General features: G+C 37.0%; 1 protein-coding gene across 1 annotated transcript in view; it reads left to right on the top strand.

Annotated features, from left to right (window-relative positions):
• Positions 1-17,321, top strand: part of LOC123775312 (bromodomain testis-specific protein) — a 277,850-nt gene that overhangs the window by 223,742 nt on the left and 36,787 nt on the right. Inside the window, 1 exon segment of the mRNA XM_045770359.2 lies at positions 13,371-13,533. Coding sequence (XP_045626315.2) covers positions 13,371-13,533 — 163 coding nt within the window.

Raw genomic sequence — 17,321 nt, 5'->3', positions numbered from 1 at the left:
ATTATCAGTACACAAAATGTGTCTTCTTCAAAATTGGCACTATCATTGTCTTTCACATTGCAAGAAAATTCCCGAGGATTGAAAAAATTCACACTGGATAAATAATTTTAAGACCAAACTTGTGCCACTTTGACAGTTATATATACTGTCTGGAAGATATGCAACCTCTTGAACAGCATGAGAAACTTATCAGTTGCATCTTCTATGTCAATACACTAGAGGATTTGTACGTGTTTTCGTATGTTTATGTATGTGAAGATGTGCTTCACTTTTCATAGTCTATTGTGTTTATTGGCTTTGCTGTTATTATTGAAGTGCATACATCTAAGAAGAAGCAACAGTCTCTACCTTTTTTTTGTTTTTTATGTGGACTTGCTGAACATGGAATCAGGACGACAACATCTTTGTTTCATTTATTATAAAAACCTCTTTCTTCACATGCGCCATCATTATTGAAACAGCCAGGAATGTACACAGTTCATTCACACTTTTGTCCTTCCATCGATGCACACGAGAATGAGGAGTTAAATCCATGAAATCCTACTCTGATGCAGCCCACTTGTTCGTCTTCCTCACTAAGTCAGTCGTCTTCCTCACATCAGAGCCTCATCAAGGTATGCTGTGAAGTAATTCATTTTGCACATTTTGTTATCATCAAAGTAATTAGTTACACCTGCAAATACAGTACTATTAATGTCATCTATGGTGCTTTTCATGGCAGTGCACATACCACCACGACACCGAGTACCAGCCTGCCCTCAAGGAGCTAGATCGGGAGCTTTAGCACAAGCTCCATAAACACCATGGCCACACATACATGAATGTGTAGAAAATATTGCAATGTGTCCTCCACAAGATCACACAAACCTTAGAAAAGGGTGGTGACATAGTGTCAGAACCACCACAAGCCTTGTTACAGCTTCCTCACTCCCAGCAACATCACTATCATCAGCTACGGCAATATCACCATCACCACCACTGACATAAGGGGTCATTAATTCTATAAAATTAGTTACAGTATTTTAATCAGATTTGCTATCCTGTGGCATATCATGTGGTGTTTCAGGCTCTGCGAGGTATTCTTTGTGTGCAGTAGTTCATTGTTTTTCACTATTAATTTGCATCTTTTTTGCGTTATCGACATACAGTGCAATCTTGATTCAATGAACTGTGTGGAACTAACCACAATTCGTTGGTGTGAGGGATTCATTGCAACCAGAGATGGCTCCAGGAGACCCATATTTGTGAACAAAAACCAGAAAATCTGAAAATGACAACAAACCATAGAATTTGGTTTTAAATGTGCTCAATGGCTTTCTTAAGGCCCTAACTCTTTCTCCTAATATTGCACCCATCTACAAAAATCATTAAAAAGTTGATTGGAGCCACATTAACAAAGTTACCGTTCATATCCTAATGTTCCCCATATTGTATGGGGTGATTTATGTGAGCAAAATTTATAATTTCAACCTATCATATGAAGGACAGCTACCAAGAGAATCTATCTATAAAGAGATTTTTACTACATCTAGCATATTTCCCACATTCTTGCCCGAAAATCACATTTTCGGAAGGAAACTGGTCCATATTTATGAACGAAAACTGAGAATCTCAAAATGAAAGGGAAACATAGCATTTACTTTTAAATATGCTCAATGCTTTCCCAAGGCCTAAACTCTTTCTTCTAATGCTGTGTCCATCTATGAAAATCATTCAAAACATAATTGGAGCCAAGTGGAGGTGTCATTAAAGCAATACACACACATAGTGCCTGAAGACGCAAACGGTGTCATGCATAAATTTTTGCTTGGTCTTAAACTGCTGGATAACACAAAGATTCGGAGAAATGGGCTTCGAATAAAGGAGCTTATAAAGTATTTTTATCACCTGTAAGTGAAGGTACTTTTTAATGTATTGGGGAATTATAAAAAGACACAGCTTTGTTCTATTGTTAAATTCTAATTCCTTTGAAATGTGATTTCAAACAACTCCTGAAGCACATATTTACTCATCCACATATTAAGCCTTCTAAATAACAAGGAGAGGGCTGACTTTTTCAGTATTCTAGGATTTACCTGCCACCAGTAATTTACTTCTATGCATACCTGCATTATTTGCATTTTGTAGCATTGATAATCTGTCTTTATTCAGCTTGAGTCCAGCAAAAGGGTCAGCTTCTTCATTCTGAACTAAGTGGATATGATACGACCCAACAAAATAATCCAGGCTCTTCTACATTGCAAATTTGTTCATGATAATTTATTCTATGATCTAAAGAAACTTTTGGGTGTTACACAACATTTACTGACTGCAACTGCTCAGCTGCTGAATTATGTATGATTCCATGGCAGTCTTTAAAGCTCCTACACTACCCATCAGATAAAGAATACACCTGGGAAATGTTGCTTTTGCTCGTTGAAATACTGTACAGTGGTACCTCAGTTTATGAATTTAATCCGTTCCCAGAGATGGTTTGTAAGCCAAAAATTCGTAAACCGAAGCAAAGTTTCCTATAAGAAATAATGTAAATTGAATTAATGCGTTCCACACTCCCCAAAAAAATAACCAGTAAATAAAAAAATCATTCAAATCTTCAGTAATAAAGTATGTACAAGTTATTACTTACTTTATTGATAACTCTTGTTGGCGTATGGAAGACGGTGAGGAGGAGGAAGGAGGAGAGGTGTTAGTGTATGGAAGGGAAGTCCCTCTTCCAGTATAACGTCAGGCAGTGATGACTTCTCTAGGGTACACTCTCTGGCACGTTTTGCCTGCATACCACTAGGACCTGCTTGTGGCCTCACTGCTTGATTTTCTCACTGAACATCAATCCATAGAGGATTGTTTCCCCTTCGTTGTAACTACTTGTCTGTAGTGAGGCATCAAATTGTCATTAAAAAAATTAATACAATGGCCTACTACAGCTTGCTCTGGGTGAGGCCTTTCAACAAAAGTTTGCATTTCTTCCCACAGTCTACACCACTTTCTAATTGCTGAGGAAGGAACATTCTATACTGCCTCCTTCTCCTCTGAAGAAATTTACTCAGCTGCCTCTTGTTGCTGCTCATTGTGAAGGGCTTGGATTTCTTCACTGTGTTCCTGCACCAACTCCTCCACATCAGCACTGTCCAACTCCAAGCCCAATTTCTGGCCCAGAGTAACAATTTCCTCAACAATAGGCACCTTAGGTCCAGGCTCAAACCCCACAAAGTCTAGTTCCGAAACACATTCAGGCCACAATTTTCTCCAGCCAGAGATCAGGGTTGTTTGAGTCACTTCTTGCCAGGCTTTGTCAATGAGTTTTAAAGCACTACAAATGTTAAAATGTTTTTTCCAGAACTCTTTGAGGGTGAGGTTTGTGGCATCAGTCACTTCGAAACATTTCCGGAAAAGTGCCCTTTCATAAAGTTTCTTAAAATTGGATAGGATTTTCTAATCCATAAGCTGAATTGGGGGAGTGGTGTTAGGAGGAAGGAACTTTATTGTAACAAAATTAAATTTGTCCAACAATGTATCTTCCAAGCCTGGAGGATGAGCAGGAGCATTGTCGAGGAGAAGCACGGCCATGAGTGGCAAACGTTTCTCCTGCAGATATTTTTTTATGGCAGGGCAAACCACCTCATTCACCCACTTGGTAAAAAATTGCCTTGTCACCCATGCCTTACTATTAGCCCTCCACATCACACTCATTTGGCTTTTCTGCACATTATATTTTTTTTTAAAACCCTTTGATTGTCAGAATGATACACAAGCAAGGGTTTAATTTTCAATTGGCCTTTAAGATTTGTCCTCGTAGGTAATCTTTTACAGAATAGTCCTGTCTCGTCACAATTAAACACTTGTTGTGGTAGGTATCCCTCATTTTCCACAAAATCTTTAAATTTGTCAATAAATCTTTCAGCTGCTGGTTTGTCTGAGCTGGCACCCTCCTCATGCCTCACAATACTATGCATACCACTTCTTTTTCTAAATTTCTCAAACCATCCCCTGCTTGCCTTAAACTCTTTTTGTATCTGCAGCACTTGTTCCAGAGGTTTTCTTTAAAAGGTCTTCATGCAATTGCCTTGCTTTCTCACAAATGATGGCCTCTGAAATGCTATCACCTGCTAACTCTTTGTTGTGTATCCAAATTAATAACAACTTTTCAACATCCTCAAGTGTTTGTGTTCTTTGTTTCATGATTGTTGATATGCCTTTTGCCACTTTAGCACTCATCCTTTTTTGTCCTTAATGAGGTGAGAGACACCAAGTTGGACATGCATTAGCTAAACATGTGTTCATTACAAAATTGCTGGACTAAACATAAACAGTTGGATACTATGTATTATCATTTACGAGGAACAGTTTTTAAATACCTTGTGTTTTAACTGTGTTAGTGACTGTGTGTTAGTTGTTTTCCAAAAGTAGCAAAGCAGTTCAAGGAGAAAAGGATTGGCCTTAATGAGCGTACAAAGAAAATTGAGACTGTTGGAGAAACAGTAAGGTGGTGATTGTCTTCATTTACTATGAAGCAACCAGCTGTTGACATTGAAATATTGGTCTTGATAGAAATTGGAGGTGTCAAACTATGACGAAGCAAAAAACACAGAAAATTTAATACATTTAAGGGTTGAACACTGAGAAATCTGTTATAAAAGCTTTGATGGATATGAAACAGAAGATAGACAAAAAGCAAGAGAAAAACAGAAAAGAAATTAAGGCTAGAATGGCAAGTCAAAAGTCAATGATTGAAGAGCAAAGAGCCAGGTTCTTAAAAATGAAGTGCAAGCTATTAAAGAACAGATGAAAGGAGATATTTTTAGGGTAAAATAGACTAGGTACTGAGAGCATGGAGTACATAGGTAAACAGATAAAAGAGGTAACAAGATATTGAGGACTGTAGGATTTAAATACAAAGCAGTTTTGCAGAGGATACCGAGAAAGAAGTGAACGAACGGTAACAAAAGATGCAGTGAGTGTCAACACCAAATTAAATGTTAGTGAAGAAATAAATGCATAACCAGTGATCTCAAGGTAGAGAGATTGAACAACAAGAAAAACTGAATGAATTGTATCATCCAGTTTATAGACGAATTCTATAAAATAAAAAGTTTATAGAATTCATCAGAACTTTATAGAAGAATTGAGTGATGAAAGGTAAAATTCTACCAGTGAAAAAACAAGTATTGATAAATACCCAGTAATGCAAAATATATGTGGAAGAGATTTTCAGAACGGCTACTGTCCTAAACCAGGATTATCTTGAGGTTATCTTGAGATGATTTCGGGGCTTAGCATCCCCGTGGCCCGGTCCTTGACAAGGACCTTTTTTTACTAGGTAACAGGGGCATCAGGGTGAAAGGAACACTGCCCATTTGTTTTTGCCTCCACCGGGGATCGAACCCGAAACCTCAGGACTACGAATCCAAAGTGCTGTCCACTCAGCTGTCAGGTCCCCCTGACAGCTGAGGGGGACACTGACACAGACAGCTGACTGCAGAATGTAAGATTCTTTAGATAAGAAGGAACCTTTCCAAGAAAGACATGGACATATTGAAGAATAAATTATAACGGAACAAGAAACATAGATTTGAGGGGACCCTGTCAAATACTGTAGTTCAGAAAGAGGCAGAAATTAACCAGTAAAGAAACAAAGGGAAAACAATAAACAAAATATAGGAGGAATGACTTTGAGGATGCTGTATACAGATATTGATGGTGCTGTATTAGCTTGAATGTTTTAGAATTCAAAGCTTAAGTGCCAAAACAAAAAACTTTTTGTGGTTTTACTAGTAGGAAAAAACTGAAAACAAAAAATAGGTTATCTTTACAAAGACATTCAATATGACAATGTGACAGAATAGAGAAAAAAGGGAAGAAGTGAAGTAATGTGTGTAAAGGAGCACATGATGACAATGAACATAACGTAACAGCAAAATTCACACAGTGTGGAAATTGTGACAGTACTGCACAGTAGTTTAAATTGTAGTGGATTTCTGGTTATTGGAGTACAGTATATTCACTAAGGTATGGAATAAATTACAGTAAATTTCAGAAGAAAGCTGAGTCTCAAAAAAAAAAAAAAGATTGGTTCAACAAGGAATTCCAATGTGTAAAAGTGGAACAAAAAAGTATTGGGAGGGATGCAGAAATAGACTTGAGTATGTAATATTATCAGTAATATAAACGATAAAAAAATCTATCATATGAATGGAATGAAGAGGCAAATTTTTAGACATTGTGGGAAAATGCAAGCAAGAATCAAATATTTTGAAGTTTTCAATGAGCAAACTGCCGAGTGAGGACAAAATTCAAAGATACGATGAAAAAAACAGGAAATGTGTGAGCATTCAAATAAGACGAGACAGAGTTCCTTTGCAAATGAGGATAAGCTTCAGGCACCGGAGATAAACAGGAAATAGAAGAAATTGTTTTTAGAAGGGAAGTGGTAAAAAAGCTTTTGAGGACAGGAAGAAACAAAACAGTTGTTCCAGATGACATTCTTCATAGGTTTTGAAGGAATCTGCATTCCATAAATCTATTCCTTATGGCACATAGTCATAGAATTGTTCCAAGGAATATTCTCAATAAGTTGAACTACAGGCTAGTTTCCTGAACCTGTGTTGTGGTCATAGTGCTGATAATGGCAGTGAAATTAAAATGTGTTACATATGTAGAAATTAATGAGATATTCAGATAAACAATATGTTTAGTGACCATTTTAATTTTTTATGATAGGGTTGTGAAAATAGTTCAAGAGAGGGAAAAATAGATGGATTCCATTTTTCTATATTTAAAGAAGACTTTTGATAGGGTGCCCCACAAGAAGCTCTTCTGGATTCTAGAACGTGGTGGAGGTGTAAGGGAACACGGTGGAGTTGAATGATGGAACAGATTAAACTTTGCAACAGAAAGGTTAATGAATGTTAAATCAGAGGTCGTGTGGCAACTTGGAGGATGTAGTATAAGCCAAGTACCATAGGGATCTGTTTTACCCCTGTTATTGTTTATGATTTATACCAAAATTATATAGGTAACAAATACATTTATTTGATATGTCTTCCTCCTACTCCCTTTTCTTGCCATTACTACCACCTTCACCACTTCCATCACTTGCACCCTAAAAACACTTTTTCTATCTCCTACACCCTCACTACCACTGCCACAAACATTTCCATCGCCACTTCCAAAACTACCATCAACACTATTAAGACTTACTAACACCATAACCACCATTAATGCTATTGCCTCCATAACCACTATTAACACCACCATTACCACAGCATCCATTACCACCACCACTACCACAACTCTTATCATGTCAGTCTTAAGTTGTTGCACTGCTATATAAGAACAAAATCAGTAGAGGGCACATGAACAATCTGAGGAAACAACATAATACTATTGTCATGGAAAGCAACATAGAGGTAGATGAGGAATTCATTAAGAAGTTCCAATGTGTTAATAAAACTACAAAGCAGAACTAGATTGGAGACCGAGGGTGAGAGATAAGAGGCTGCTCAAAACAACGTCAGTCAATACATTAGTCATAGATGCAGATATTAAAATAAACAAAAATCCTGAGGAAATGACATGCAACAGAAGCATTAGGTCCACTCCTGGTATCACCATAACTGCCATGGCTGCTTGAAGAGGCTTTCCTAGGCAGAGCTTCTTGTGGCTTCCTGAAGCTGCTCTATACTGATATGGTACCATCTGCTAGGTCACATCAACTATGAAGTTCTATAGGCCTATATAGAAAGGCCACAAAGCAACCAGAACTACCATCAGGAAAGCAACCAGAAAGTTGGCAAATCAAATTAACCACTGCTGGCTTCAATAGAAATGGAAGCTTTGAAACCCATTGAAAGAACTCCCTCAACAATATAAACAATCAATTAAATTCCTTGTGACTAACGTGAGCTTGATAGTCCCACCTTCCCCACTCATTTGTGGGGAGGGGGAAAGTAACCCACTACCAGCTGGCATCTCCACCCTCAGTTCTAGTGCTGATATAGTGTGCAGCAAAATTGCCTCTCTGCTCACCTGTCCTGCTAACACGCCACCTGAGTCTGCTTGGTCTCTGAACCATGTTCTCGTGTTTCTTTCCTCCTCTCAATTTAAGGTGTCCCTTTCAATCCGTGATTATTTCTTTAGGTCTTTAATTGTGGTTTCTCTCGTTTGCAGTTGTCAAGTAGGAAAGTTTCATGCTTTCTCCTGGAGGCAGGGTTTTTGTTCATTTATGGCCAGCTCCTTTTCTGGCGAAGGAATTGGTTGGTTTCTGGAGGAATCCTTTGGCCACTGATGCTTTGTTGGTTTGGCCTGGGGGTGCATCATGTGCTGTATCTGATGTGGATCTCTGCCGCTACCTTTGTTCCTCCTGATTGTGCTTTGGTGGATGCCTTGTGGGTTGATTTTCTTTCCTTGGCCCCGACTCTGTTCCAAGACTCATCATTCTCAAGTCCACGGTGTTATTGAGTCTAGCCAGCTTGTGGTCTACCCTCATGCCCAGTGATGTTCAGAAATATGCCACTCTGTTGGCGGTGTTCATAAACATGCCCTGGGCTGATATTTGGCTGCGGGGATTTTGGAGGTCGAACAAGGTTCTGGCAGCCCGGTATCTGGTCGATGTTCCTGGACCTCGGCGTCCTTGTGTGGCTTTGTGCTGGGTGTCTCCTCTCCATCCTGACTCCTGTGGTGCCTTCTTCATTCGTAATGAAACACCTATGTAATCCAATTTTTAAAAAGAACAGACAAGGCACTAAACTATTAAGTAGTCACTAGTGACATTCCTTGCAAAGTACTGTATGAAGTACAATACCGTTATCAGAAAAAAATAGTTGAGCACCTTAAAAAGATAAACCTTGAAACAAAGGGGTAACATGGATATAAAGGGAAAAAGTAATTCCTTGCAAATTTGATGTGTTATGAGATTTTGATGAAATTTGATGAGTTATGACATGAGTTTAAAGTCACTGAAATATGACAGGAGAAAGACTGGATAAACAGTATTTTCCAAGGGGGAGCTTGTGGCTTCCTGAAGCTGCTCTATACACGTATTGATATGGTACTATCTGTTAGGTCACTGGATGGTACCAAACTTCTCAAAGTTTTTAAATTTTTGTTATTCGATTCTAAAAGCTGGTTTGTAAAATGGAGAAACAAATTGGGAAAACTGGAAAGACACTGAATTGGGTAAGGGAGTACTGATAAGCAGAATACAAAGGGTCAGGGCAAGTGAGGTGGTGTTTGGTCCCAGAAACAATGCTTATCGCTTCCCCAGAAGGTCCCAGAAGCATTTGGGGTGCTCGACAGCTGGGTGAACAGTGCTTCAGATTCGCAGTCCTGAGGTTCCAGGTTCGATCCCCAGTGGAGGCGGAGACAAATGGGCAAAAATGTTTCTTTCACCCTGATGCCCCTGTTACCTAGCAGTAAATAGGTAAATGGGAGTTACAGCTGCTACGAGCTGCTTCCCAAGGCGTGTGTAAAAAAAGGGAGGCCTGGTTGAGGACCGGGCCGCGGGGACGCTAAAGCCCTGAAACCATCTCAAAATAACCTCAAGATATCCTATTTTTTTTGTGAATGATCTACGTGAGAGTGAGGGTGCACATGTTGACAAACTCCAGAAGTGGGCAGACCAATGGCTTTTAGTTTTCGGCCACAATGAGTATAAAGTGATGAATGTGTGAAAGGGAGATAGATGATCCAGAGGAATCAACACTATAAGAGAAAAGCAACTACAAGATAGAAAATTTGAAAAAAAAATTGGGTAGAAATATAGTTAGGGGTATAACACTAGAACCATGCCTAAACACGACCACATCAGCAACATGTGGAAAGCTGACAGACATAAGAATAATATTTAAAAATTTAAAGACGAGATTTTCAAGACCAGCTACATAGCTAATGAGAGGCCAGTACTATAATATGCAACACAGGCATGGAATCAAGACATCAAGCAGCACAAAATGCAAGTTGAGAAGCTCAGATGTTTGCAAAAGATTAGTTTTGAATTAAGAAGACTAAGCTACAAGGACAGGTTAAAGAAACTCAAGCTCACAACCTTAGAGAGAAGGAGCAGAGGATATACAATCACTCCATACACAATACTACGATGACTAGACAAGATGGACAAAGTCTTTTTAAATTGAGATATAACAGGACAATAAGACATACTGCGGAAACTGAAAATGCAAATGAGTCAAAGAAACATGTAAGCAGTAGTTTTGGAAGCCATTGGCAAGAGCAAATATGATACAGAACTTGAACATCAGGTTAGGAAAAAAAAATTTGGACCAGGAATAAAGTGCTTGGATAGGTTAGCACCACCACTACAATAGTCATTATCATACCACCACCACCATCACCATTGTTCTTGCTACCACCACCACTACTACTATTACCACAGCAACTGCCACCACCACTACAACACTATTACACCCATCTACTCATTATTACAGCATCTTGTAATTATTCAACCCCTTCTTCTTATTACTAAAAAAATTGTATCTTAGGATATGATGTCTGGGGATACTTCTCCTGATCGGCTGCTATCAAAACATAATTAATTTATTATAATATTGCCTAATAATTCATTATAGTTACTGTAATTATAAATTTGTTCAAAGTACAGTAATATTGAATTAAAAATGAATTACACCTCACTACTTGACGCTTTAACATTTTCAGTGCATTCATTAGGTTATCATTTAGCATCACCGAGTATTTTCCTTTGTTCATCTTTCAGAGCTCTAGATTTCATATTCCTGTGTAATCCATAGCCCTTTAGTTAACCACTTCATCTTAGAAAATGATTTATGAACAATGTACCTTAAGTATTTCATAAGTGTGAGAAAGAGTTGATGGTGTAAAGGATGTACTTTTTATAATGTATTTTTATATTGAGCATAATTAGTTACATACTGTATATATATATGCTGTACATATATAGTACAGTGTGTGTATGTAAATATATATTTATTTATTTATTTATTTATTATATTGTATATACAATATTATCTGAATTACTGTAAAATTAACCTTTACACCATCACAGCTCACATACCCAGTAACAATATCACAAACTCATATACAGTACTAATAGTTATATGTATTCAGTAGAACCTCGAGTGACTGAGCGCCTCAATTTGGCTAGCAATTTGGGTAACGAGCTCCCCGATCGCCGACAATTCGCATCGTTTGGCGAACGCTCGTTTGAATAATGACAACATCACATGGTGGGGTCGCGCTGCTTATCGCACATTCTCAGACGCCTCCGACGATAAATAAATGCAAATAAATGATCTCTTTTTGTTTAATGATGCTGGAATGTAAAGGGGTGACTGCTGTGATGTTGCAAAGCATCAACTTTGTTGTAGAAAAAAAGAAATAAAAAATTTAAAAAACAGAACAAATGTCAAAAAGGTTCATTCGGTGTTTGTCAGGTAGGCTGCTCCATTCTTGAGAAATAAATGAAAAATGAAAAACAAATGGAACACGTTTCAAACAAAGAAAGATTATCATAATTGACCAGTCTACCCGACAAACACTGAACGAACCTGTGGCATTTGCTTTTTTTTTTTTTTTTTCCTCTTTGACATTTGTTCTGTTTTTTAATTTTTTGTTTTTTTTTAAGTTAAGAAACATGGAGCAGCCTACCTAACAAACACCGAACGAACCTTTTGCTATACAAAAAATGAATTTTTTTTTTAACAAATTTGAAGAAAGAAAAATGTCATAGGGGTTTGTTCAGTGTATGTAAGGTAGGCTGCTCCATTATTTAAAACATTGAATATCATATTGATGTATTTCGGTTGTAGAACGGATTAATTTTATTTCCATTATTTTAAATGGGGAAATTCGTTTTAAAAGACGAGCGTTTCACATAACGAGCTTGGTGCCGGTACGGATTAAATGCTTTATTCGAGGTTCCACTGTATATATATACAGTTATATATATATATATATATATATATATATATATATATATATATATATATATATATATATATATATATATATATATATAATATATATATATATATATATAATATATATATATATATATATATTTATAATATTATAATATATATATATATATATATATATATATATATATATATATATTATAATATTTCACAAACATATTAAGTAGAAATATCACCTCATGAAGCATTGGTGAAAATCATCAATTTCTAATAACTTAGTTACTGTACTTAAGTTTGTGGTAAGTAAGTTTTGAATGAATTATTTTAAGCAAAATTTCTGCTTAGTTTAAGATATAGAATATATTGATTTATTATTATAATGCTCCTTTGAATTATCAGAATGGCATTACTTTCCATCATGTACTTCATAGAATATTGATACTCTTAAAATGCCTCTTATTGGATTATTTTGTAAAATGCATTTTTTAATTCAGCTTAATATAAACAAAACTATTTCTTGTATACTGTGCATCCATACATATTTTTTCTGCCTAACTGCTTGTTCCTCCCTCCCTCTTGTCACTCATAATTTATTCTCTCACCTACACTTTCTTATGTCTTCCAGTTACCTTCCCCTTGCAAGTGCTTCTCTTACACTCACTTATCCTTCCCTCTATTTTTCTTGCTATGTAATCTAGTCTTCCCTCTTCTTGACCTCTTTTATCCTTCTTTTAATTCTCTATATCCACTCATTACAGATTTGCTTATAAATAATGACAAGAAATAGCTTTTAAAAGTTACTCAGTTGTATTCCTTACATTAAAAGAGCCTTCATGGAGCAGTTCTATGAAGTACGTAAGGTAGAATACCTGTTTATTCTTTTGCAGCTTGTGAGGGAAATCTTGCTTTTTGAGAGCAGGGAAATGTCCCTCTTTCTAGGTAATGTGAGAACCCATGGATTGACTTGTGCTAGAATGGATGGAGGATTGTTTATTGTACTTTTAAAGATAATAGGCACCAGAAATGTTGAGGAATCTTTGATTGCAATAAAGAAAAAGAAATACATGTGCTCTATTTTAGAGCTAAAATACTGAATACAACAAAATGTATTAGTGGTACATGCATGCATGATTTGGGACCATATGAACACACAACATGGGCAGCTAATTCAATAACTCAAAAAAAAAAAATAGAAAATTATATATTTCCCTGCTTTCAAAAACAGATTTTATTTAAATTTTCAGTCACTGTATGTATTACTCAGTGTACAGTATATGTGTAGGCAATTAATGCTATTTTGATGTTTAGCCTAAAACTCAGAACCTGATGAAATCACATATATTAGAATCCAGACTTATCAGGTTTTGTGTTTTTGGCACAGATGTAGTCTCATGTCATGCGTAACAAAAAATCAGCAACTGCAGCAATTAGAGTTGGGATTTATCATAATGGTTGCCATGACAGAAACAGTCTCAGCATCAACAAAAGCAGCAACATGATCAACATGAGCAACAACCACCACCACCTCATCAAGGGGGGAGTAAAGGAGAGAGCCGTAAACCCCCTCAGTCAAACTCAACCACTTCATCCACCAATCACACCCCGTCCTCGGTCCACGCAACTATAAGTGAGTCATGGTTTTGTTGCACGAGCTAAATTTTGCATGAAAAGCATTCCTCAACATACATTCTGGTGTCTGGAAAAACTTCTTTCATAAATTATGTAAATGAATAATAGAAGATTGATTTGCAATGTTGCAGTTGTACACAGAATCTAAAGGATTTTAGCTATGTGTAGTGCTGTATATGTTTGCATGGATAAAGGATATTGGTTCTGTATTTGCAATTATAATGTGTTGGAATTGGGCTATGTATTTCTTTTGCTCTTTTTTTTCTAGGAGTTATTCCAGAACTAATTAAGATTTAACATCAGTATGTCTCCAATTACTCTTTTTAGTTATTATTATATAATTTTTAAATGTTGCAAGATACTTGGCCAGACTATTTTTGTTTGTATGAAGTTGGGAAATGCTTTTTGTATTAGTATATAAATTTCCTGTAGTCCCTCTTCTTGAATGTCATAAAGTAGTTGCCAGTGGTATTGAGTAGATAAGAACTGTTAATCATAGATTATGTAATTGTGTGTTTTATATGGTATGAACCAGTCATACCCATGCAGTTGGTACTAATGGTAAATGACTAATAGATTGTAATATATTATTCAGATAAGGAAAAGCATTATATGCATTGAAAACACAAATCACATTTAATCATGGAACGTAATCTAAGAAATATGGACATGTCTTAGGAGAAGTACATTTATTTATGGAGCAATAAGCTATTGAAATGATAGGCTGAACATTTAAGAGAAAAGCTTTTTAAAAGATGCATTAATTTTGCTTGTGAAAAAGCAAAAGTGCAGTAATAATCTATTTAAATTGCTGAGAATATAGCATGGAGGATCTTATATATTATTTTGTTCTCTTTTAAAAGTGAAGTACTTTTCTCTTTTAGTTGATTCATCTTGGTCTTTGTTTGTGACATAATATTTCTCGCTTACTTTCCTTCTTTTTTTTTTGGTAGATTAACATTTTGGTAAATTTTTTGGTTAGGTTTTATGTTTTGTCAAAGTTTTGTTCGACAATGTGGCAAATGGCTTTTGTACCTTGTGTGCACATTTTAATATTAGCCCTGGTACAGTTGTTTTATGCTTTTTGTTGTGGTTTCTCTTATCATAAGAACACCTTTGTGTATCAACTTGAGGTCTAACACACACATGTATGATGATAAAATGAAGGTTTCTTTTGTAATTGGGCTTTGTTGTCCCCTGTTGGTCAGTTTAGAACCAATTTATCTTTGATGAGTTGGGAGATCTTGTGCAATATTAAAAATAAATTAGGTGTAGTTGCATGAAAATGTCTACACATATTACCTGATGCCATCACATGCTCTCATTAGTTCACTTTTAACTGCTATCCTAGCAAGATTTTTGCTAGTCTTTTATTTTAATATATTAAGAAATGATAAAAGATAATTGGGTCAAATTTAGTTTGTATATACTGTACAGTACGTACACTACTGTAAGAGTTTGGTATTTAGGATTCCGATAACCTGAATCTCCAAGTACAGTACAGTAATCAGAATGAATTCACATTCTAGTTTCTTAACCCCCTTTTTCTTACATTTTAACACAAATAGCAATTCAAGTTAAAGATTATATTTAACAAGTAACCCAAATAAATTTGAGTTTGAATTCCGAACTCAAATAGAAATTTAGGGTACTGCGATTTCTGCTGAATGATCAATAGAAATAAATTGGAGTTCTTGTGCCTGACTTCCCAACTGGATTAGAAATATGGGTTACTGGGATTTCTCTCTATAACGAGAAACCTGAATATATGTTAATTTCTTCATTTTTGAACATTCCCAGAAAAAAGTCAGCTAACTCAAATGGAGGGTAGGCCCCATATTATTACAAGTTACTGAGTATAGACAGCATTATTATTTGCATCATGTAATATATTAATGTATGTACATACAGTACATAATGATGATGCAAGTTGTAAATATAGTATTATACAACTTTAATTTTTTTATGTTTTATTTTTTTTTAGTGTTGTGCAATTTACCATATACAGTATATATTTTCAACCTTTTGACCAATTGGTGAAATATTTATATAGTACTGTACAGTATATAGATAGGTATATATTTGATATTGAGGGTAAGGGTTTTAGTTTGGGTCAGTATCTTAGTTATGTTGTCATTAAATGGCTTTGAGTAATGTAATGAACACTGTGTAGCTTTTGATCAAAGTGCCCCTCTTGTGGTACTGTACTTATAATAATTACTTAACCTATACTCTAGAGAAATACAAAGTCTAGTAGATTTGAGTGAATACAGTGCCTATATTATGTTTCTCGTGTTAGCTCTCTCTGAAATCTTACAAGAGATATTCATGCTATCTGCAAATAAAGAAGAAATTAATGTGAGGTGAAGATGGTGGTGGTCACCACCATCGGGTGAGGTCAAACTTCCAAAAGATTCTAAGTATTTTACGGTTTTATTTATTTACAGTATTAAGAGAGTGGCAACTAGTAGTGCAATACAATTATCTTTATTTTGTTCATTGGTATTGTATTTAATAGCTGCAAATTATGTGTTCTTTCAAATGGCCTTCCTTATTATCATCGTTAAAATTCACAAAATGTTTCTCCTGATTTGTGTGTGAGAATAGTTGTTGAAAATATCAGTATGACACACATACAGTACTTACATTGTGAAGATTTAAATTAGCAGTAGTAGTTTGGATGGTAGAACCTTTAGGTGGCTAGTGTGGCAACTCTCCACTCCCTCCAGCCAAGACTACTACATAGTGGGGTCACATTAACTCTTATCGTGCTTCCCACTCTCCTTCCCCATCTTTCTTATTCCCACTTCATATACAGTTACTCTTCCTTTCTCCCTTCCTCCCTTTTTCCTTCCTCATCCTCCCCCTTCCATCTTCATTCCCTTCCCTCTCCCTCTTCCTATGCACTCCCCTTGCTCTCTCTTCCTATGCACTCTCACTCTTTCTTCCCCCTCTCCCTTCCTCCTCTCTCTTTCTTCCTCCTCTCTCTCCCTTTCTCCTCTCTCTTGCTTCCTCCTCTCTCTTCCTTCCTCCTCTCTTTTCCTTCCTCCTCTCTCTCTTCCTCCTCTCTCTCTCTCTCTCTCCCTTCCTCCTCTCTCTCTCTCTCTCCTTCCTCCTCTCTCTCTCCCTTCCTCCTCTCTCTCATCCTTCCTCCTCTCTCTCTCTCTCCCTTCCTCCTCTCTCTCATCCTTCCTCCTTTCTCTCTCTCCCTTCCTCCTCTCTCTCATCCTTCCTCCTCTCTCTCTCTCTCTCCCTTCCTCCACTCTCTCTTCCTTTCTCCTCTCACTTCCTTCACTCTCCCTCTTCCTTCCCCTCCCTCATCCTTCTCTTCCTTCCTCCTCTCTCTTCCTTCCCTCTCCCTCTCTCTTCCTTTCCTGTCCCTCTTCCTTTCCTGTCCCTCTTCCTTCCCTGTCCCTCTTCCTTTCCCCGCCCTCTTCCTTTCCCCGCCCTCTTCCTTTCCCCACCCTCTTCCTTCCCCCTCCCTCTTCCTTCCCCTCCCTCTTCCTTCCCCTCCCTCCCTCTTCCCCCTCCCTCTTCCTTCCCCCTCCCTCCCTCTTCCTTCTCCCTCCCTCTTCCTTCCACCTCCCTCTTCCTTCCCCCTTCCTCATCCTACCTCCATTTTCTCCATCTCCCCCCCCCCTATTCTTTCCCTCTCTTCCATCTCACTCCTTCTATAATGCTCTTTCTTTCCTCATCTGTTTCACACACCACCTTCCCTCTCACTCCCTCACCCTGCCTCCTTTCCTTATACCCTCTCAAGAGTTCTATCACCTATATCACTCCTGT

Source organism: Procambarus clarkii, chromosome 70 (assembly GCF_040958095.1).
Source record: "Procambarus clarkii isolate CNS0578487 chromosome 70, FALCON_Pclarkii_2.0, whole genome shotgun sequence".
Classification (NCBI taxonomy): Eukaryota; Metazoa; Arthropoda; class Malacostraca; order Decapoda; family Cambaridae; genus Procambarus; species Procambarus clarkii.
The sequence above is the reverse complement of the archived record's forward strand: the minus strand, read 5'-3'. Positions and strand labels throughout refer to the sequence as shown.